The 24,258-nt window shown below is 46.1% G+C and overlaps 1 protein-coding gene across 1 annotated transcript in view; it reads right to left on the minus strand.

Annotated features, from left to right (window-relative positions):
• The window catches only part of LOC136572354 (uncharacterized), a 70,876-nt gene that overhangs the window by 16,561 nt on the left and 30,057 nt on the right, over nt 1-24,258 (minus strand). Inside the window, exons 5-7 of the mRNA XM_066572864.1 lie at nt 11,897-12,001; nt 3,075-3,128; nt 196-267 (exon numbers count right to left, since the gene is read on the minus strand). Of these exons, the coding sequence (XP_066428961.1) occupies nt 196-267; nt 3,075-3,128; nt 11,897-12,001 (231 nt within the window). The remainder of the gene's footprint in view (nt 1-195; nt 268-3,074; nt 3,129-11,896; nt 12,002-24,258) is intronic.

Below are 24,258 nucleotides of genomic sequence, written 5' to 3' on the forward strand. Positions count from 1 at the left end.
CATAGATGTAAAAAGGGACATGCACAACACACAGATGTGGGTGTATGCAGGCGTTAAAACCAGTCTGTTTCATGTGCTGAAATTGTGCAGTCATGTGCATAGGGCCTCAGCATTTTCTAGTTATGTCCATTGCTTGGCTGACATCCTCTATTGGAGCAGAATGTGTAAGAACATAAATCTGTATATATAACTTACTGAAAGATGAGCAACATCTGTTCATGGTGCGGGTGATTGGAGGAGCTCCTAAAACCCATGGAAGGAGCATTCCTGCAGAGACATAGAAAGGACAAGTCTCAGTTTGCTGTTTGTTTCCATATTTTGATTAGCTTTGTCATTTTGATCTAGAGTTCTACTGTAAATACCCCACATAGATGTAGAGTTGAAGTATAACATTATGTGTGCCTGCAGCCTCCACTAGGTGGAGCTCAAGAGATTACTGTATACTGTTAGCCTCAATAATAACACTGTTTGCAGTAATCTCCTGAGAATCCTCTAAGAATAATATGGACATACACATTGACCCATTAAGGATGGTATATTTACCGCGCTTGGTCCTTGGCTTAAAGCCCCGCCGATTGTAAAATTACAGCGGCGCTTTAAGCCTCCTGCCTCTGCAATTAATCAGGGGCAAGACGGCTTGTCAGGCTGTTAGTAACAGCTGATAACCCGGAAGAGAAGGCAAGAGGGGTTTTTAACCCGTTCTGCCTTTTCCATCTCCGAGTACACAGCGCTCAATGAACATTGTGTACTAGAAAGTGAAAGTCGAAGTGTAACTTCCACTACGGGAGTCGGGGGGGTCACATAACTGCTGGGATTCCCTGCTACAGCAGAGGTGCAGGGTCATACTAGCCCCTGACCAGCTCTGCCAGTGACTACAGGGGTTGTTTTCCCCTGTAACTGGGGAAACACCTGCTACAGTGAGAAAGTATCAAACAAAAAAAACAAAAAACATGTGAATGTCCCCCAGAGGTCTTACATGACATCATGGGGGACATAGATAGTAAAAAACATAATTACATACATAAGTAAAACAAAATTACTATTTTACAAAATTATTAAGAAAGAAAATAACCTAAAGCCGACGCCAACCAAAACCGTCCCTATAAGCGCCCTGTAATCCAAAACCATACATATTATATATCAAAACGTCTGAAACAAATAGAGGAACCTGTTCCCATATTTTATTTTAGCATAAATATACTGATAAAAAAATAACTATAAATGTTTAAAAAAAATCATTTTTTAGCCTTTTACCCCCAATAAAACTAAAAAACGGCAAAAAAAAGTCAGTAAAAAAGATACTTAATTAAAAAAAACAAAAAACACCTATATGTCACAAAAAAACACAGCAAAAATAATTTTGATAGCTGAAGGAAAAAAAGGGCAGTAAAACCACCACATGGGGAAAATCCCTAAAAGGTGTCTGGTCCTTAAGATACAAAACAACCTGGTCCTTAAGGGGTTAATTAATTGACCAATGAGCTAGCCACTTTCAGCTGGACCGTCCAACAATCTAATGTCTATGCGGGTACTTTGATGCTCCCCAAAAGCAGAGGTCAGGGGAAAGGGGGATCAGTTATATTGGTTTTCAACATGTCCAATCCTTTGTTCCCAAGGAAGATAAGCCGCTACCAAAAGAGTCTAGAGGAGGGAAACAGAGAGGTCTGGAGCAGAAGGGACAGAGGGGTCTGGAGCAGGAGGGACAGAGGGGTCTGGGGGAGGAGGGGCAGAGGGGTCTGGGGGAGGAGGGGCAGAGGGGTCTGGGGGAGGAGGGGCAGAGGGGTCTGATGGAGGAAGGGCAGAGGGGTCTGATGGAGGAAGGGCAGAGGGGTCTGATGGAGGAAGGGCAGAGGGGTCTGATGGAGGAAGGGCAGAGGGGTCTGATGGAGGAGGGGCAGAGGGGTCTGATAGAGGAGGGACAGAGGAGTCTGAAGGAGAAGGGACAGAGGAGTCTGAAGGAGAAGGGACAGAGGAGTCTGAAGGAGAAGGGACAGAGGAGTCTGAAGGAGAAGGGACAGAGGAGTCTGAAGGAGAAGGGACAGAGGGTTTTAGAGGACAGGGAAAGAGGGGTCTGAAGCAGGAGAATGACAACAGAGGAGTCTAGAGGAGGAAGATGATAGAAGAGTATGGAGGAAGGGTCAGAGGGGTCTGGAGGAGAGAACAGAGAGGTCAGGTGGAGGATGACAGAAGGGTCTGAAGAAAGTGAACAGAGGGGTCTGGAGGAGGAGGAAAGATGGGTCCAAAAAGACTGTCTACATGTTGGTAAGGAAACTGCAACATAAACATTCAGTCTAATTCAGTTTTATGGAAATGAAGCTTAACTCGTGCATAAATAAGACGTTTGAATGCTGTAATAGACAGGGAGGCAGATTTACTATTAAAAATGTGCCAGTTTTCTGGTGAAAATTGTGCCAGAAAACTTGTGCTCGAAGATGTGATGTGAAAGTCTGTTTACACCGTCCAGCTACAGAATTAGATGGGATTAGTAAATGTGCCTTGTGTCTTTTTTTTTTTTCTCTCTTTTATCACCATGACATCTCTGCTGGCTGTCAATGAATGGAATCATGCTCATTCACAGAGACTGAAAACCTGTCCTTACCTAAGACACGTTGGGTATTTTTGCCAAAATTCGACTTTTTTATGCTCCACGCAACACTTTTTAAAATGTATTTATTTAACACTCCTATTATTACACTTATCGCTCTTCACTCTGACAAACTCTTCACTTGGACTAGCATATAAACTGATGATCTAGGTAAATTCCCCACTAGAGATGAGCGAACGTGCTCGTTTAGAGCAATTACTTGAACGAGTATCGATATTTTAAAGTAACTGCCTATTCAGGCAAAAAGATTTAGGGGGTGCCGTGGTTGAGCGATGGGGAGGAGAGAGAGCTCATTCCCCCTGCTATCCCCGACTCCACCCCGCCGCCCCACAAATCTTTTCGCCCGATTAGGCAGTTACTTGAAAATAGCGATACTCGTTCGAATAATTGCCCTTAACGAGCACGTTCGCTCATCTCTATTCCCCACCATAATGTACAGATCTGCACGTCACCAAAGGAAAAAACTCACCAACCAAGAGAATGCTGGTAATCAATATCAGGAGCCATCCGTAGGAGTTGCCTGCTAAGAGAAAGAAGATTTCTCATTCACTAATGTAGTATTAGACAGTGGGGGGCAATTAAATGTACCTGTCATCAAGTTCGAGCCCCGTAAACTATGCTATGGGACTCAAAATCAAGGGAATGGGTCCCCATGAAATTGCTGAAGTTTTTATTTTTCCATTGATGGGGCTGTGCGAGCGCTTGTTTTCGAGGGACAACCCATGGTTTCGAATGGTACCAATGTGGAGTACATATGACATTTTAATCGCTATTTACTACATTTTTTTTCTTGGAGACTGGGCAATGAAAATAAACATAATTCTGACATTTTGCTTTTTTTCTGACATTGACTTGCTGCCTTCCAATAAGTGGTGATGTAGTGGGAATTTCAGGGGACCATTTTGATGGAAAAGCACCCTTCTTGGTTATGTCAGTCAAAGGTTTAACAATCCTCAAAAATCCATGTAAACATTTTTTGGTACTAACACCTCATTTACACGAGTGACACGGCATCGCTGCAATAAAATTGCAGCAATATTGCATCGCTGGTCTGTGCGATATCACCGCGACTTATCGCGGTGATACCACGACTTTGTAGCGCTGCAAAGTCACGTGACTTTGTAGCACCACATGCAAGGTTTTTCTGGGGTGGCTCGAAATATAAGCTGACGCTTAGCCAATCACAGCCAGCGCTCGATGAATGGCAGTGATTGAACCAAGTGATTAAAGCTAAGTGTCAGCCAATCACAGCCAGCGCTTCCAGGAGGCAGGGATTTTTGAATCCCCAGCTAGAAGAGGAGAAGATCACTGCCCTGGACCCGGGTAGAAGATGCGGCCGGCTGACAGTGCGGGACAGGGGATAGATGTGTATTTTTTTTCTTTCTTGCAGCCAGGGCTTAGATTAGGGCTTTGACAGTAGGATTGCCTACTGTCAATGTTGCATCACGCTGCACAAAAATCATGTTTTCGTGCGATTTGTATCCTCTTTAACCGCTTCCGCACTTCCTCCTGTGTTAGGTATGTAATATTTTGCGAGGGGTTCATTTTATTCCCCTGCATCTCGTGTGACATTTCCTTTTCGTTCATGAATACACTTGAAAATAAACTATTTAATAGGTTCGCTTTCCCTCCATCATCTTCAATGATTTTGCCTGCATTGTTTGTTAAAGGGCCAGTGCTCTCCGTGCAAATCCTTTTACTGTAAAGATAATAGAAGAATAGTTTAGGGTTGTTTTTGCTCTCTTTGGCGATCCGTCTTTCTGCCTCCTCCTTAGCAATTTTGATCTTTTCTTTCATATTTAGTTTTTTTCCCTGTACGATTTTAGTGCTTCTTCGCTGCCTTCTTGTTTTAGTAGTTTTAACACTTTTTTTGTTTTTTCGTTTATTGCCCCTCTTAGCGTCTTATCTAGCTACAATGGTTTCCTTTTACTTGAAGTTCTTTTATTTTTAAAGGGAATGAACTGCTCACATGAGGTGATTAGGATGTTTTTAAACTCCTCCCATTTGTCCTCTGTACTGATATTTTTGAGGATGTTGTCCCAATTAATGTTACCGATAGTAGTTCTGAGCTGATCAAATTTTGCTTAAATGTCGCTGTCTGATAAAGCTTCTTGTTGAATGACAGCTGGAAGTCAATTATATTAGGGTCACTGTTCCCCAAGTGCCCCTCAACCTGCACCCCCATTATTCGATCCGGTTTGTTAGTTAGTACTAAGTCCAGAATTTCTCTCCCTCTAGTTGGTTCCCGCACCAGTTGGGTAAGGTAGTTATCTTTAATTGAATTTTTAGAGAACCTTCACAGATATAGATATTTAAAATTAATGACTTTTATTAATAAATACTAAAAACATGGGCTCACAAATAACACTTACAGACGATACGCAAAAGAACAAGTAACACACATATGAAAGGGATCAGCCCTAGTTAGGGATCGTGTGGGGTAATGTGTCTCCCAGGTGTAGTAGGGGGAGTAAGTACCGCTCATAGATATAGAGACCATGTAGGGGTTCCAATAGTTGACAAAAAGAAGAGATTTCTTGCCCCCTTTTCTGTCTCCGAAACTGGAGGATAGATATTTGAGAACTGGTGCGGTACACGAATTGATACCCACTTAAAACACGATATTGTTTAGCATGTTGATGATGCTTAAAACAATTTTCAATGAGTACTCAGTTCCAGCACATTATTGTTGACATATAAATATGTGCTAGACGCGTGGACTCATTGTACATCAGCAGTGCTGAACAAGAGCGGCTCCGAAAGCTCGCTTAAAACACGATATTGTTTTGTATATTGATGATGCTTGAGGTTTTCAATGGATGCTCAGTTCCAGCACACTTCTGTTGACACATATGAAGGTGCTAGGAACATGGGCTCATTGTGCATCAATGATGCTGAACAAGAAGGGCTCAGAAGGCTCAAGGTTCAGAAGGCTCGACGCGTTTCCCTGTCCTGATAGAGGGCAGTTCCTCAGGAACGCGGGTGATTATCACCCATTAATTCGTGTATCTAAATAGTCATAGAGCAGTAGAGCAAGGTTGTTACTCAATCAGGACGTTAACAACGATTTGGTCCTGTTTGAGTGGTGCCACTTATTCAATATTTCCGTAAAATTATGGTCCCCACTTCGAGATTGCCATTTCTGGCGCGGTGTCTTAAATTAGTGCTGCTGCCGGATTTTGTTTTAAATGGTCTTTTAAGTCAGATTCTGGCATATAAAGTGATATATACCAATATCACTTCAGGTATGTCAAGTGGCACCTCAAGGTAGCGGATGACAGCCTCAGATCTAGCTTAGTCGCCCGCTACTAGAGTGTTGCCTGATAGTGACCCCCTGAAAGTTCCCTGCTCGGTCTGTCATATTTCCCAGATCGATACAGATTAGTGCCCGTTTGTTTGGCACATCGAGTAATCTGTCCGACTTAGTTATATCAGAACGCTTCCCTATAATTCCTATGCCTCCATTCTACCACAGTTGGTGTATGTCCAATCCGTGTGTATTAGGGAAAATGCCCTTAGAAGCGGACGGCACAGGAGGAAAAAAAGCAGTATATGTCCCAGAAAAAGGACAAGTTAGCTCAAAGAGGGGAGCAGGTTATTCTAATTACAATCGGGGGAAAGATGCCCCGTTTGTGCCTCGTTCAGAAAAGCAGAGAAATACAGAACCCCTAGGTGCCAGTCCAAGCTGGATTAGACCGGGGTGTAAAGCAGGGACAGAGTGGAAGAAGTGGCGCCTGCGGCTCTGATGGTGAGCGGCCGGCTATGAAGTGCTGAGGCTTCTGACAGTGCTTAAAAGGAGATGTGGCTCCTCCTCTAAGGGAGGAGTTTTATGATCCAACCTATTGGGTCCCCAAGGGGCAGTACCAACTATCTTGGGGAACGCCCACCTGGGGATGATGCCCGGTTATGGTATTTATATGCCTCGAAACGGTGCAGTAACTGGGTGGTCCTGCAGACCCTTCTTTACAAGTTTATAATCCCCCATCCGATCGCAATGGATGTCTATGCGATCTACTGCTGAGGTGGCCGTGTAGTAGCTTCCGCGTTCCACAGTGGAACGCATGGCGTGCTGCGTGATGACGTCACCACGCAGCGTGCCTTCTCATTGGATAGAAGACCGGGATGGACCAAGCTAGATGGAGACTTCCGCGTTCCACAGTGGAACGCATGACGCGCCACGTGATGACGTCATCACGTAGCGTGCTTCCTTATTGGATAGTATAGTGGGATGGGTGGAGCTTGATATCGGGGGTCAGATATACTGTAATGCGGTGGCTTCATTGCGAAAGATATCACTCAAGAATGGCAGGAGCCACTAGTCCTTGTCTTGTTATAGCGTCTGCCGCATTAAGAAATAATCGCGCGGCACATCATATGGAGGGGCTAGATGTCAGGTATAGATGTATCTCATATGACAGTCGCACGTCATCAATCGGGGCGTTACCCCAGGATGACAGTGGGGCGTGAGTGAAGGCGTGCTTTGGACATAGCCCAGCCCTTCCCAGGGGCTCTTATGATAAACTATATATAGAAATGACCTCGATCGACTTGCTGTCAGAGATGTAGACAGCATCGGCCTCTACTTTAATGAAAGTACAACTGGGACCCCTCAGGCTATCTTGTGGTGCATGATTTCGTAATAACCAGATAAAAGGGATTTGTTTATTACCCTAAAGGATACAGGGGGAAGAAAGCATTAGAAGTTAGATATCCAGGTCTGCAGTTGTTTACTCTGTCATTAGCACTCTATTTGGATCAAAGTGTCATGCATAAGTCATGTTATATCCAAGATATTAGATTGATAATGTAAAAGATAGGTCAGATTATGCTTTTGTGGTGCCGGAAGAGGTTATATGATATGTAGACATATCTATAGGATGATACCTAGAGAAAAGTTTGTTTATATTCTTTCAAACATACATCCATGTTAAGGGATATTCTCATTAACATAGGAGAATTATCATGATTATTTGGCCGAAGGAGAAAAGAAGACCTTTTGGAAGCTATAGAAAGCAGTTAAAGCTTAGTGTCGCATTTAGACCTTCTGGTTTTAGCGTGTTTAGTCTAAATATCCAGTTGGCCTCTTTTTGTAACAATTTTTTATCAATATCACCTCGTCTTGCATTTGTGCGTAGGATCTCAATTCCCTGGAATTTTAAGTCTTTAAGTTCACCATGATGAACATCCCGAAAGTGATCCGCTAGTGGGGTAGACTCCCCACGTTGAATATTGCCAACATGCCCCAGGATACGACGCCGTAACTCCTGTATGGTCTTTCCGACGTAGTTCCTGGGGCACGGGCAAGAGGCCATGTACACCACGTTGCGGGTTCTACAGTTAATGAACCCACGGTTAGAATAGGTTTGCTTTGTACTCGCACTTGTGAATGTGTTGCTTTTTAGGATGAATCTACACGCTGCACAGCTGTGGCAGGGGAATGTCCCAGATGGTTTGCGACTATTTAACCAATTCTCGTTGGTGTCAGGGTTCAGGTGACTTTTGACAAGGTGGTCCCTTATATTGTGTCCTCTGCGGAAGGTTATCATTGGGGTGGATGGCAAGATCTCTGTGAGGTCTGGATCATTCGCAATGATGCTCCAATAATGTTTAAGTATATTCCTCACTTTGCGTGTGCCCGTATCGAAAGTCCCTATTATTCTAGAGATTTGAGTGTCATCTCTTTGCCGGGGAGTTAGAAGATCCCTTCTTGGCCGTTGTTCTGCATATTTGTATGAGTTTTCAATGATGTCACGGGGATAGTCTCTTTCTTCGAATCTCTGTTTCAGACCCATACTTTTCAGCTTGAAATCCTGATTGTCGGAGCAATTTCGTTAACCCGAAGAAATTGCCATTTAGGGATGCCCCGTTTGAGGGCAAACGGATGGTGACTGTCCCATTTAAGGAGGCTGTTTGTAGCTGTTGATTTGCGGTGAAGCGTGGAGGTGATTGATCCATCATCTTTTTTAGATAGTAGTAGGTCAAGAAAAGCTACTGATTTATTATTTATTTCCGCTGTGAATCTTAAGCTGAAATTGTTTCTGTTCAATGTATCAACAAAACTCTTGAACGATGACTCGGTGCCTCTCCAAAAAATCAGGATGTCATCAATGAAGCGAAGCCATAACAAAATCTTGTCTGACCATGCAGGGTTGGTGTAAATGATCTTTTCCTCCCACCAGCCTAGGTAGAGATTGGCGTACGATGGGGCACAGGATGTCCCCATCACCGTCCCCCTGAGCTGGTGGAAGTACTGGGTATCAAACAAAAAGTAATTGTGGGTCAAAATGAAGGAGAGGAATTCAAGGACGCAGTTGTTATGCTGTAGAAAGTGTGATCCCCTTTGCTCCAGAAAAAAATGGGCAGCTTTAACGCCTCCCTCGTGTGGAATGGAGCTGTAAAGGGACTCCACATCGAGGGTGGCAAGGAGAGTCTCTGGATCCACCGTAATTCCTTCGATTGTTTTGAGGACATCCATGGTATCCTGGACATGCGATCTTAATGATGTCACGAAAGGTCTCAAAATTTTGTCCACATAGATACTCAAATTCTGTGTAAGGTTATTAATACCAGAGACTATTGGTCTCCCGCGGAGAGGATTTGTGCCTTTGTGCACCTTTGGGAGTGCGTAGAACGTAGCTACGACCGGATGTTTAGGGTTTAAGAACTCCCATTCTTTGCGGTCAATGCATCTGTTTTCAAGGGCAGCTTGTAGGAGTTTATTTAGTTCCGTCTGGAATCTTGTGGTCGGGTCGGAGGGTAATATCTTATATGTATCTATGTCCTCAAGTAGATGAAGGCACATCGATACATACTTGTCTCGATTCATGATGACCACATTTCCCCCCTTGTCGGCAGGTTTTATTACAAGTTTGTTGTTGGATTTGAGTCCCTGTAGTGCTAAACTTTCTGCCCGTGATAAATTAGGGTGCATTCTACGAGGTTTTAGTGTTTTTAAGTCTTCTGTAACAAGCTGTTCAAAAATGTCTAACTCAGGGCATGGACATGCTGGGTTTTTTTTTGTATTTGGGGACTTTAGATCTGTGAATGGTCCGGTCCCCACCGGTCTCTCATTTTCCTCCTCAAGCTGTTGGAGCATCTCTAGTCCTGGAAGGTCCGAGACCTCCAGCCCTAGTTCCTTGGCGCGTTCACGGTTTTTAATCATAAAGAACTTGCGCCATCTCAATTTACGAGTGAAGAGGGAGATGTCCTTCGCCCACACGAACGCGTCAAACTTGGTCGTGGGGACGAAGGACAGCCCCCTCTCCAAAACTTGTCTCTCCTCCCCGGATAGATGATAATCGGATAGATTAATGACTTTTAGTTTATCAGTCGATGCATGTTCAGATGTTATTGCCTTCACAGTATTGTGAGGGTCAAATCCTGTCTGTGTATCATAGCTAGACTGAGGATCCATGTCGGGGCTCAATAGTCCCTCCTCCCTCGCAGAAAGTATTGCGATATTGGCTGTTCTAAAAAAAAACCCTGAATGTGTGGTTTTCCCACGTCCTTTTGATTGTTGTGGGTAGCGGCCCCATCTAGGTGGTTTCGGGGCTCTTCTGGTTTTATTTCTCTCACTATCTGATTGCTCAAAGTCAGAAGAACTGGCGTCTGTCTCAGAGTGTGTGTTTCTCTCTGTATAAATTTTGTTCTCCTTGAAGTCTTTTAGATCTCTATTAAATTGTGTATGCTTGCGTTCTTTTATTTGTGTGGTGAGTTTTTCTATATTGCTTTGTAGAGATTTTTCCTTTGCCAGAAATTCTGGATCAGAGGAGAATGTTTTTGCTTTCTCCAATAGATCGTTGAGTTTTTTTCTGGTTCGCAATCAACGACGATTTCTCTTCGTCTAGTAGTAATCTGATTAATTGAAGAGAGAAGGATGTGGACTCGCTTTCCCACTTTTTTATAAATTCAGGGTTTTTGATTCGTTTTGGTGGTGTAATGGGATTTCTTAGGCCTCTTGGTATGATCTTATGTTCATCATATCTCTGAAGGCCCTGTACCTCCCACCAATTGCGTGTAAACTCACGATACTGTGAAGTTAGTTCCTTGAAACATGCATCGATTGAGTAGTTTTGAGTTTGATGGCTTAATTCTCCTTCGGAAAAGACGGCACCAGCGTCTGACAGCCACTGGGTGGCGGTAAGGTCCCTCGAAAGGAAACCAGCCATACCATACGAAAATTCAACGAAATCACAGTGGTATAGAAATCTATATAATTTTTTAGAGAACCTTCACAGATATAGACAACCTTGCTCTACTGCTCTATGACTATTTAGATACACGAATTAATGGGTGATAATCACCCGCGCTCCTGAGGAACTGCCCTCTATCAGGACAGGGAAACGCGTCGAGCTTTCTGAACCTTGAGCCTTCTGAGCCCTTCTTGTTCAGCATCATTGATGCACAATGAGCCCATGTTCCTAGCACCTTCATATGTGTCAACAGAAGTGTGCTGGAACTGAGCATCCATTGAAAACCTCAAGCATCATCAATATACAAAACAATATCGTGTTTTAAGCGAGCTTTCTGAGCCTCTCTTGTTCAGCATTGCTGATGTACAATGAGTCCACGCGTCTAGCACATATTTATATGTCAACAATAATGTGCTGGAACTGAGTACTCATTGAAAATTCTTTTAAGCATCATCAACATGCTAAACAATATCGTGTTTTAAGTGGGTATCAATTCGTGTACCGCACCAGTTCTCAAACATCTATCCTCCAGTTTCGGAGACAGAAAAGGGGGCAAGAAATCTCTTCTTTTTGTCAACTATTGGAACCCCTAGCCGGTCTCTATATCTATGAGCGGTACTTACTCCCCCTACTACACCTGGGAGACACATTACCCCACACGATCCCTAACTAGGGCTGATCCCTTTCATATGTGTGTTACTTGTTCTTTTGCGTATTGTCTAGAAGTGTTATTTGTGAGCCCATGTTTTTAGTATTTATTAATAAAAGTCATTAATTTTAAATATCTATATCTGTGAAAGTTATCTTTAATTGTTCGCAAGAACTTATCACTCCTGGGCTTGAGCTGTGACCGATCCTGGTATTTTCTGTGCATGGATTTTTTATGGGTCATCCGCACACTGTATAACATTGTTACATATGGTGTTTTAGGTTGACAGACGGATGGGATTATTTACTTCTCATAAATCATGACATCTAGTAGAGAAGGCCACCACAGACGATAAACCTCAGGCTGACAGGAAATAAGCATTTCATAGTGGTGTAAATAGAGACTAAAATGCAACATCTATGACATAATATGTACGTTCTATATCCTCACCTCCATACATGGTGCCGATGCTGATAAGCTGAAATATGACTGTGAAAACGCAATGGATTCGGTCAGACACATCCTCACCGCCCAGTCGCAGCTTGTTGTAGTATCCTGATAATATAAAGATATATATATATAAATAATGAAACCAATTTATGGATCTGGAGGAATTTGATGATTACAACGGGGAAGGTTGTTGTGGGAAGCAGTACTTCCAGCAACCACCACTATATCTGGGAATTGCAAAAGTGGATTGTTGCTGCGTTACCATCTGGATGCACACTCAAAGTGAGTTGTTTTCCGTAAGCCAGCCTGACTCCTTGGGCTCTTCCCCTGGAGGACCACTGCACTACACTGCTTGCTTGGGATCTCCTGCTTACTATCCCTGACCCAGGGGTGGCAGCACCGCAATGACATGAAGAAACACAGGGTAAAGTCCAAATGTTGTTGCCTTTTACATCTAACCGGATGGAAGATCATTTTGCACATTTACTACCTGGTTGGCATTCATTCATTATGCATTATTTCATGGACCCTTTTTTTTTCTTTTGCTAATAAGTTTAGTTTGTTGCATTCTAGATGGGGGTAAATTTTAATTGAACATAACATATGTCTATCATGTAAGACCATACATACGTCTTCCGTGTGTTTGTAGGTTTTGCACTATGTATTCAGTTCAATAGAATATCGTCACTGATACATATCATCCATTTATGCTTGGAGATACATTCGTATTACATGTATTAATTAGGCTTTATATACTGCATCTTTGATGTTTGATTTTGTAAAGTGTCTCCAAACAAGATAGATGACAATTTAATATGCTAATTTGGTGGGAGTAGGAGTGATTTTGTATCACATGTTTTAATTGGTTTTAACTGCACTGGTGTCCTAAGGAGTCTCAGTGCTCCATAGTCTATTGGGTGACCAAGGTCTTGTGACTGAAGAGCGTACCTTTTTGTGACAAATGAAGCTGTGACACTCTTCAATAAAGGCTAGAAGTTCCTATATCCCCATTGGTGTAACTTTTTTCTGAATCAATCTATTTGGATCTCGTGAAGGACTACACACATCACCATGGAGAGTGAACACTCTGCAGGACTGTGGAAGCGGGGTAGCGGATGACTTCGCCCGACAGGCGATGAGCGAGGGGCCGACTACCCCTTGTCCGCTTTGTTTTCCAGGTCCCTCACAGACCATCACCAGGTCTATATAGACCTCAGGCCCCACATGCCTCAATGGACCTGAGCTCCACAGGCTTCAAGGACACTGCTTTTGTCAGGGAGGGGAAATTTATACTGTGTAGCCGCACCCTTGCAGGTGCAAGTTAACTAAACCAAACACAGTGACTGCGCTCAGAGGCCCCCTACAGGCCACTCTTGCTACTGCACTGTCATATATCCTCGTTCTCATGGCAAAAGACAATTAGTCTTTTTATAAGCAACTTAGACCCCCCAGGATCAAATACTTGCTGAACTCTAACAAGGGTCATATGCTGTCCCACAACATTTTCTTTAATTTGTCTCATAAGCTGTCTCTTCTTGTCTTCAGCCTTATCACGTCTCTGCACATCTCTCTCACACTGTGCCCTCACAGCTTGTGGGTTAACTTCCCAGTGCCACTGGGCATTCCCTGGGACTGGCAACTCATCCTCAAACTGCATCTTCACTTTTTCTTCTTGTACATTCAAGACAAGCGCTTTGCTTATGTTTTCAGGAGCCTCTGCTCCAGCACCATACTGGTCAGCCATTTCTCTCTCCATCTGCTCCAGCAGGTCAGACTCTTCTGCATCTTTAGCAGACATGGCTTTCTTCTTCATCACCTGACGGCCATTACTCACAAGTTGCCAGCCGTCTTTGTTATTTTGCTCCCTAATTTCTTCCTCTTGCTCAGACAGGGCCTCACCAGCTTGTATGGTGGCAGCTCCAGTGTCTCTCTTACAGACATACTTCTGTATTCCTTCAGGAGCTTTTACACCTTTTTGTGACCTCATATGATAAGCTTCCAGTCCATTAACTTTCTCCTTAAGTACTTCTGGCGTTGTCCAGGCATGGAACACTCTTCCTCCAACATGTAACTTTCTATAGCCACACTTAGCTCTTGGAGAAGTATTCTGCACAACTTTCTTGAAGTCTTTTCACTCTCTGCAGAGGATACATTCATTTCATTCTCAATTGTTCTCTTCAGCCACTGTTGATATTTCTGATCAGTTGATGAATGCCCTAAGAACCCTTTAATGGCCTCTTTCTCACCTTCCCTGTGTATGTTCAGGAACTTTTGCTGTGTCCTCAGGCCATGTTCATACTCATTGTGTTTCTTGCACTGCTTCTGTGTTTTCTGCTGCCCACCAGGACTGTGTTTACTATACAGAGGACTGATACCCTCTGAATTGCCTCCACATACGAGTGAGAACCGCTAACACTCTCCCAGTTAATCCATCTTCCTCTAGTTGTGCCGTGCTGGATTCTAAGCATCCCTTTTCCTCCACAACTAAAGCATCTTTACTTCTTGCAGTCTCACCAGTGAGTTCATCTCTCTCCTGTTGAGCTTGTCTTCTGGCACATTCTGCCGCTGCAAGCTCTTCCTGTATCTGGGTCATCTCTGCTTCCATCTGCTGGTTGGCCACCATCATGTCCGTCAGTTTTCTGTGCAACCTCTAGACTTCAGCCTCTTTACACTTCATCAAGCCCTGAGACTCTACAAACCGTTCACTTGCTTCTTGCCAGGTCTCTTTCCACTGATTCTGCTGCTGCCTCTCCTGCTCCAGAAGACAACATACTTCATGTAACTCTCTCTTCAACTCTTCAGTGTCAGAAAGTTTCTCCTTCAATATCCCGATCTCCATTTCCTTTTTCTGCATTACATCTGTGAACGTCTCGCTCCATATTCTAGATTCTTCTAGAACACGGTCTCTATCCTTTTGCAAAGAACATATACTCTAAGTAAAGGCTGCTACATCAAACGAGGGAGCAGGAGCCAGCTTATAACACCTATCTCCAAAATGTCATTGTAGTATAGCCTGATGAGAGAGGAACATTTGCCACAGTATCTAATATCCTCCTACTCTGGTGCCCACTACATATATGCTAGCACAACTTGTGTAATAGTAATGTAAGGAGGAAAAAGAAGACAATAATCTGTAGTTCAGCCTGTTCTCCAGCTGTGTTGATCAGGACTGTCTGTTGGGGACCGCACATCTGTCCCTTACTGTCTGTCTGAGTTTTAGTGACAATGTTCCTCCGATTGTCACTAATAGTACAGCCGTCCTATCAATGCATGTAATTTATTGTATGCCTATCTCTGCCATGGAGCCTGATGAGATGAGTAAACTACTAGACACCAGGACTCATCAATAGTAGATTGGTGGGAGTCTAACTTCTGGCTCCCTGCTGATTAGTTGATTTGAAGGCCTGCGGCATGCCAGAGCAGGCAGGGCTCCATACATTGTGCAGTGGCCTGAATGGTACAGTAGCTCTCTTCCATTCATAGCCGCTCTCTCCTATTTACAGCATGTGGCATTAACTTCATAGGACCAATACTGTAAATGTATGTTTGAAGGCTCATTATATATAGTACGGGGCAAAGGTTTTAGGTAGGTGCGGGAAAATGCTGCAAAGTAAGAATGCCTACAGAAATAGAAGGGTTATGTCAGAACCGGCAACTCTCGGGGCCGCCGTGCCCGCACCACCGGTCCGGCCACCCGGGGTGCAGGAGCGCGGCGCAGAGGTACCCCGGTTCTTGTGATCTCCCCGGGCCGCTGTAAGACTGGTCGCCGCCGGGTTGCTAGGGAGGCAGCTGGTGCTTCTAGTGTCCTGACTACCAGGCTGGCTTCCCTAGTAACTGTCTGTGCAGCTAGACTGGGGGCGTGTCCCCAGCACCGCCCTGATTAGCCCTGCTGCTGTCAGGCTCCCCGCCCCAATCAGCTTCTGGGGCGGGAGCGCTGACAGCATTTAAATAGGTGTGTTTTCCTCTCAGGCCTCGCCAGTGTTAGTTTGGTTCTCCAGCTGCACCCGCGTTTATCCTGACTGCTCTTGTGACCTCGGCTTTTCTGACACCTGCTTTTGGACTTGACTACGTTTTGCCTGACCCCTCCGTACTGCGTACCCTCTTGTTGCCGACCCGGATTGTCTGACCATTCTACCGTTGCTTGTCTCTGTGTCTGTTTGTCTCCCGTGTCCCGCTTCCCTAGTGAGGGTAGGGACCGTCGCCCAGTTGTCGCCCTGGGGGTTAGCCCAGGGGGGCAAGTAGGCAGGGACAGGGGTTGCGGGATATCTCAGGGACCCCCATATCCCGGACACTGTCCTGACAGTAACACTGGCCGAACTAAGGTCAGACCCTTGCATCCGCCCGGCAACTTTGAGCCCCTCGATGGAGGCCGTGGCGGCTGTAGCGAACCAGGTCCAGGTCCTTACGACCCTTGCCCAGGACCTAACAGCCCGCTTGCAGCCACGGGAACAAGTGGCAGCTGCAGGTCCCATGCAGCCCTCGTCCGCTCCAGGAACGATGTCAGAACCTCGAGCCTCGCTTCCGGATTGCTTCTCCGGAGAGAGAGATCAGTTTTTTGCATTTAGAGAGAGCTGCAAGCTCTACTTTGATCTCCGCCCCCACTCCTCTGGTACTGAATACCAGAAAGTGGGAATCGTAATTACCCGCCTGAGGGGAGAGCCCCAAAATTGGGCTTTCTCGCTACCAGCTGGCTCTCCAGCCCGACTATCCCTTGACGCCTTTTTTTCCGCCCTGGGTCAAATTTATGACGAACCCGACCGGGCGGGCTACGCAGTCTCCAAACTTCTGGCCCTGCGCCAGGGTTGTAAGATGGCGGAGGACTACTGTTCCCAATTCCGTCAACATTGTACGGAATCCCGGTGGAACGATGCCGCCCTAAAAGACTTATTTTTGACCGGTCTGTCTGAGGGTCTCAAGGACCTACTTGTGGCCCACCCAGAGCCTAAAACCCTGGAGCAAGCCATGTCGCTGGCTATTCGAGCCGACCGACGTTTGAGGGCCAGACACGCCGCTCGGACCACCCCACTCCCCACGTCTACTTCTTCGACTGACCCGACCTGTTACCCTCCCACCACCGAGGCCATGGAGCTGGGAGCCGTGAACCCCGAGCAACGACGGGAACACCGCCTGAAGAAGAACCTCTGCTTCTACTGTGGGGAGCCGGGTCACCGCATTGCTACCTGCGCTAAGAAGCCACGGCAGGAAGAACTCCCGCTCCTAGGCAGTTGTCGGGGGGACTGTCTAGGAGCCAAGGTACTCCCTGTGTTGTCCAAAATGTTAGTGCCTTGCACCCTAGAATTTCATGCTTTCCACCGTACTGGGCAAGCCTTTGTTGATTCGGGGGCTGTGGCTAATTTCGTTAACTTTAATTTCGTTGCTCAACTGTCCGGGGTTTTGTTACGTTTAGAAACTCCGATTCTGGTTTCAGGAGTGGACTCCACTCCTTTGCAAGCAGGGGTGGTTAATCTGGTGACCCCTGAAGTAAGGTTTACTATAGGAGCCTTACACGTGGAAACCTGCACCTTTCTAGTGATGAGAGATTTGTCTGTGGACGTCGTCCTAGGCCTCCCCTGGCTCCGGGAGCACAACCCGGTAGTAAATTGGGACACGTTGGAACTGGTAAAGTGGGGTCCCCGCTGTGCCAACCACCTTCGTGCGGTGAAGGTGGGAATCTCCACCTGCGAGGGGAGCCCCCTACCAGAATACCTCTCCGAGTTTTCCGACGTGTTCTCCAAACAATTATCTGAAGCTCTGCCCCCTCATAGGGAATGGGACTGTAAAATAGACTTGATTCCTGGGGCCAAACTTCCTAAGGGCCGCATTTATAACGTTACGGTTCCAGAGAGAGAATCCATGAGGGACTACATCCAGGACAGCCTGGCCAAGGGGCACATCCGGCCCTCAGAATCCCCGGTGGGTGCCGGGTTTTTCTTCGTTGAGAAGAAGGATGGGGGTCTCCGGCCCTGTATTGACTATAGAGAGCTAAATAAAATCACAGTCCGAAACCAGTATGCTCTTCCACTCATTCCTGACCTCCTCAACCAGGTCGCTGGTGCCCGATGGTTTTCCAAACTTGATCTCAGGGGAGCATACAACCTCATCCGCATTCGGGAGGGGGATGAGTGGAAAACCGCTTTCAATACGCCCCTCGGGCATTTTGAATACCTAGTTATGCCTTTTGGATTGTGTAACGCCCCCGCCATTTTTCAGGGGTACATGAACTCAGTGTTTCAGGATATCATGGGGGTGTTCGTGGTTGTATATCTAGACGACATTTTGATTTTTTCCTCCGACTTGCCGAGTCACCATACTCACGTTCAGACTGTGCTAGCTCGACTCAGACATAACAAGCTGTTTGCTAAACTCGAGAAATGTGTTTTCGGGGTACAAAAGATATCATTTTTGGGGTATATCATCACGCCATGCGACTTCCAGATGGATCCTGAAAAGGTGAAGGCCATCACGGAGTGGGCCCAGCCAGGGTCGTTGAAAGCCCTTCAACGCTTCCTCGGCTTCGCCAACTACTATCGCAAATTCATTAAAGACTTCTCCGTGGTGGCTAAACCGCTAACGGACCTCACCAGAAAGGGGGCAGATGTGAGGACCTGGTCTTCTGAGGCTCTGAGGGCCTTCAATACCCTAAAGGCGGCGTTCTCGTCTGCACCTGTCCTAGTACAACCGGATCTGTCCAGTCCTTTTGTGGTGGAGGTAGATGCCTCTGAGTTTGGTGTGGGAGCGGTACTGTCCCAAGGTCCCTCCACTCTCACCAACCTTAGACCGTGTGCCTATTTTTCTAGGAAGTTTTCGTCCACCGAACGGAACTATGATATAGGCAACCGGGAATTGCTGGCGATTAAGTGGGCTTTTGAAGAGTGGAGGCATTTTTTGGAAGGAGCCCATCACCAGATTACGGTACTCACTGACCATAAAAACCTCACTTATCTAGATTCCGCTAAGAGGTTAAATGCTCGGCAAGCCCGCTGGGCCTTGTTTTTCTCTCGGTTCAATTTTGTTGTTACCTATAGACCCGGTTCTAAGAATGTCAAGGCTGATGCCCTGTCTAGGAGTTTTGGTTCTCCGGAACCTTCCGAGCCGGAGCCTGAGAGCATTCTCTCCCCTGGGGTGGTCCTCGCTGCTGTCTCCTCCGACCTTTCACCTCTCATTCACGCCGCTCAACAATCTGCTCCTGAAGCCCTTCCGGAAGGCAAATTATTTGTCCCGTTGTCACTGAGATTGAAAGTGTTAGAGGAGACACATGCTTCAGTCCTAGCTGGACACCCCGGTATCAGGGGTACTCTGGAGTTAGCGGCCAGACTCTATTGGTGGCCGCACATGGCTAAGGATGTACGGGTATTTGTGTCCGCGTGCCCGGTTTGCGCAAGGGGGAAGAACCTCAGGAGACGTCCTGAGGGGCCTCTTCTGCCCTTGCCCATTCCGTCCAGGCCATGGTCCCAGTTGTCCATGGATTTTATTACTGATCTGCCTTCCTCGCTGGGGAATACGGTCATTTGGGTAATAGTTGACCGTTTCTCCAAAATGTCTCATTTTGTTCCACTTGGCAAGTTGCCTAACGCCAAACTTTTGTCTGAGATGTTCATCAAGGAGATTGTTCGGTTACATGGGATCCCCGAGGATATTGTGTCTGATAGAGGGGTTCAGTTCGTCGCTCGCTTCTGGCGAGCCTTCTGTAAAAATCTAAACGTTAATTTGTCCTTTTCCTCCGCTTTCCATCCCGAGAGTAACGGACAAACTGAACGGATGAACCAAGAACTTATCCAGTATCTGCGACTGTTTGTCTCTGATAACCAGCATCAGTGGGCCAACTACTTACCTCTCGCCGAATTTGCTATTAACAACCATGGTAACTCGTCGACCCAACTGTCACCTTTTTTTTGTAACTATGGGTTCCATCCCCGGTTCTCGCTTTCTACTCCTTTGGTCTCGAACAATCCGGCCGCCGACATATCCGCCGAAGAACTGTGCACAGTTTGGGCCCAGGTTCGTAAGAACCTTCAGGGTTCCCAAGAGAAACTGCGTAAATACGCAAATAAAAGACGTACTATCTCTGCACCTTTTGTGGTCGGGGAGCAGGTTTTATTATCATCTAAGAATCTGAGACTTAAGGTTCCCTCCCTGAAACTTGCTCCTCGGTTCATTGGCCCATTTACGGTTTCTCAGGTTATCAACCCGGTGTCATATAAGTTGGCACTTCCTGACCCCTGGAAGGTCCACAAGGTTTTTCACAAGAACTTGCTTAAGAAGTATGTGACTCCAGTTCTCCCCACCCAGAACCCGCCTCCTCCCTCTCTGGTACAGGGGGAACTGGAGTATGAAGTAGAAAGGCTTGTGGATGCCCGACGGGTTAGAGGTGGGCTGCAGTACCTGGTCCACTGGAGAGGATTTGGCCCTGAGGATAGGACGTGGGTCCCTGCCAGGGACGTTCATGCGCCACGCCTAGTCCAGGCATTCCACAGGGCTTTCCCGCTTAAGCCCGCACCTGGCCATGGGGGTCCGGTGTACCCCCGTAGAAGGGGGGGTACTGTCAGAACCGGCAACTCTCGGGGCCGCCGTGCCCGCACCACCGGTCCGGCCACCCGGGGTGCAGGAGCGCGGCGCAGAGGTACCCCGGTTCTTGTGATCTCCCCGGGCCGCTGTAAGACTGGTCGCCGCCGGGTTGCTAGGGAGGCAGCTGGTGCTTCTAGTGTCCTGACTACCAGGCTGGCTTCCCTAGTAACTGTCTGTGCAGCTAGACTGGGGGCGTGTCCCCAGCACCGCCCTGATTAGCCCTGCTGCTGTCAGGCTCCCCGCCCCAATCAGCTTCTGGGGCGGGAGCGCTGACAGCATTTAAATAGGTGTGTTTTCCTCTCAGGCCTCGCCAGTGTTAGTTTGGTTCTCCAGCTGCACCCGCGTTTATCCTGACTGCTCTTGTGACCTCGGCTTTTCTGACACCTGCTTTTGGACTTGACTACGTTTTGCCTGACCCCTCCGTACTGCGTACCCTCTTGTTGCCGACCCGGATTGTCTGACCATTCTACCGTTGCTTGTCTCTGTGTCTGTTTGTCTCCCGTGTCCCGCTTCCCTAGTGAGGGTAGGGACCGTCGCCCAGTTGTCGCCCTGGGGGTTAGCCCAGGGGGGCAAGTAGGCAGGGACAGGGGTTGCGGGATATCTCAGGGACCCCCATATCCCGGACACTGTCCTGACAGGTTAATGGTAATTTCTGGTCAATTAACAAAACACAAAGTGACTGAACAGAAGAGAAATCGGAATCCCATCAATTTTTGTTAAAACCATCCTTTACCTTCAGCATTAGCTCTTCTAGATATACTGTGCAATTGTTCTCAGTAAGAGAAACCAAGTAATCTTGTAGATATGATACCTTTTAGTGGCTAACAAAATGTATTTCTGTTAGCCATTAAAAGGTATCATATCTACAAGATTACTTGGTTTCTCTCACTGAGGACAATCACACTTTGCTCTACGGGATAACATGGTAACAGACCTGTTTTTTAGATACACTTGCACACAGTTTTTGAAGGAAGTCAGAAGCGAGGTTCTTCTAGACATCTTGGAAAACTATGCACAGATATTCTGTGGATGTCGGCTTCCTCAAATCCTTCTATCTCTTCATGTAATCCCAGACAGACTGGATTATGTAAAATCGGGGCTTTCTGGGGCCACAGCATCACTTCCAAAGCTCCTTGTTCTTCTTTACACTAATGATAGCTCTTATTGACAATGGCTGGGTGTTGGGGTTGTTGTTTTGCTGTAGAATAAATCTGGAGCCAGACACCTTCCTGATGGTACCGCTTAATAGATAAATATCTGCCTCAACATTGTGGTCACTATTAATCTTGACCAAAAACTAAACTCCCACTGCTGAAACGCGGCCCAAAACTTGTAAAGAGCCTCAATAGTGCTTCACTGCTGCCTGCAGACACTCATTATTGTACTGCACTCCCCCATGCTTCACTGCTGCCTGCAGACACTCATTATTGTACCGTCTCCACCATGCTTCACTGCTGCCTACAGACACTCATTATTGTACTGCTCTCCACCATGCTTCACTGCTGCCTGCAGACACTCATTATTGTACCATTCGCCACCATGCTTCGCTGCTGCCTGAAGACACTCATTATTGTACCGCTCTCCACCATGCTTCACTGCTGCCTGCAGACACTCATTATTGCACCGCTCTCCACCATGCTTCACTGCTGCCTGCAGACACTCATTATTGTACCACTCTCCACCATGCTTCACTGCTGCCTGCAGGCACTCATTATTGTCCTGCTCTCCACCATGGCTTACTGCTGCCTGCAGACACTCATTATTGTATTGCTCTCCATCATGCTTCACTGCTGCCTGCAGACACTCATTACTGTATTGCTCTCCACCATGCTTCACTGCTGCCTTCAGACACTCATTATTATATTGCTCTCCACCATGCTTCACTGCTGCCTGCAGATACTCATTATTGTACCCCTCTCCACCATGCAACACTGCTGCCTTCAGACACTCATTATTGTATTGCTCTCCACCATGCTTCACTGCTGCCTTCAGACACTCATTATTGTATTGCTCTCCACCATGCTTCACTGCTGCCTGCAGATACTCATTATTTTACCGCTCTCCACCATGCTTCACTGCTGCCTGCAGATACTCATTATTGTACCCCTCTCCACCATGCAACACTGCTGCCTTCAGACACTCATTATTGTATTGCTCTCCACCATGCTTCACTGCTGCCTGCAGATACTCATTTTACCGCTCTCCACCATGCTTCACTGCTGTCTGCAGATACTCATTATTGTACCGCTCTCCACCATGCTTCACTGCTGCCTGCAGACACTCATTTTTATACCACTCTCCACCATGCTTCACTGCTGACTGCAGGCACTCATTATTGTACCGCTCTCAACCATGCTTCACTGCTGCCTGCAGACACTTATTATTGTACTGCTCTCCACCATGCTTCACTGCTGCCTTCAGACACTCATTATTGTACCGCTCTCCACCATGCTGCACTGCTGCCTGCAGACACTCATTATTGTACCGCTCTGCACCATGCTTTACTGCTGCCTGCATACACTCATTATTGTACCGCTCTCCACCATGCTTTACTGCTGCCTGCATACACTCATTATTGTACCGCTCTCCACCATGCTTCACTGCTGCCTGCATACACTCATTATTGTACTGCTCTCCACCATCCTTCACTGCTGCCTGCAGACACTCATTATTGTACCGCTCTCCACCATGCTTCACTGCTGCCTGCAGACACTCATTATTGTACTGCTCTCCACCATGGCTTACTGCTGCCTGCAGACACTCATTATTGTACCACTCTCCACCATACTTCACTGCTGCCTGCAGACACTCATTATTGTACTGCTCTAAAGCCCTTTAGTGAATAAACTGCCTTCAGTTACAGCCAAATATATCACAATTTGGCTCATCAGTTCAGAGCACCTACTGCCATTGTTCTGCCTCCAAGTTCCTATGTTTTCAGCAGAATTGATTAGCTTGGCCTTGTTTCTATGTGGAAATTATTGCTTTTTGGCCACAATTCTTCAATGAAGAACAGTAAGGGCTCCTGCACACTTGCGTTTCTCTTGCGTGTTTTTTTCAATGCAATATCGCTGCGCTTTTTTACACGATTGTCAATGGGACTTTCTAATGTTAAAAACGCATCGCAAGTTGGTGCTTTGCAATTTTTCTGTGGTTAGTTTTTTAACATTAGAAAGTTCCATTGACAATCGTTTGAAAAAAACGCTACAATATCGCATGAAAAAAACGTGCACGAAAACCGCAAGTGTGCAGTTCTGAGATGATAACACTACGGGACATCTGCTGATTTTGAAGGCAGCTAAGCATGTGTCTTTCATCTGCTGCACTGATTTCTTGGCGGACCGCTGTGTCTGCATCCTCATTGGTGTCCGTTTCTTTGTGCTTCTGAAGAGCTAGAACAACACATCCTGAAATCACAGTCTGCTGTGAAAGACCTTGCTGATGCCGTATAACTAACATGTGTCATGTTGCTGTGCTCAGTCTTGCTGTATCGTATGACCTGTGACATGAAACTGTCTTCCGCAACTTCACCTTTCCCGCATTATATATATATATATATATATATATATATATATATATATATATATATATATATATATATATATATATATAATATATTAGTATTAAGTTCAGTATTGCTATAACAAGGTAATACGCTAACAAGAAACAAGGGTTTGCCCAGGATTAGAAAAACATGGTTTCCTTCCTCCAGAAACAGTGACGCAAGCCTCTATGGGTTGTGTGTGGTATTGCAGTTTAGCTTGTTGAAGTGAATATGTCTGAGCTGCAATATCATG

Source organism: Eleutherodactylus coqui, chromosome 7 (genome assembly GCF_035609145.1).
Source record: "Eleutherodactylus coqui strain aEleCoq1 chromosome 7, aEleCoq1.hap1, whole genome shotgun sequence".
NCBI lineage: Eukaryota > Metazoa > Chordata > Amphibia > Anura > Eleutherodactylidae > Eleutherodactylus > Eleutherodactylus coqui.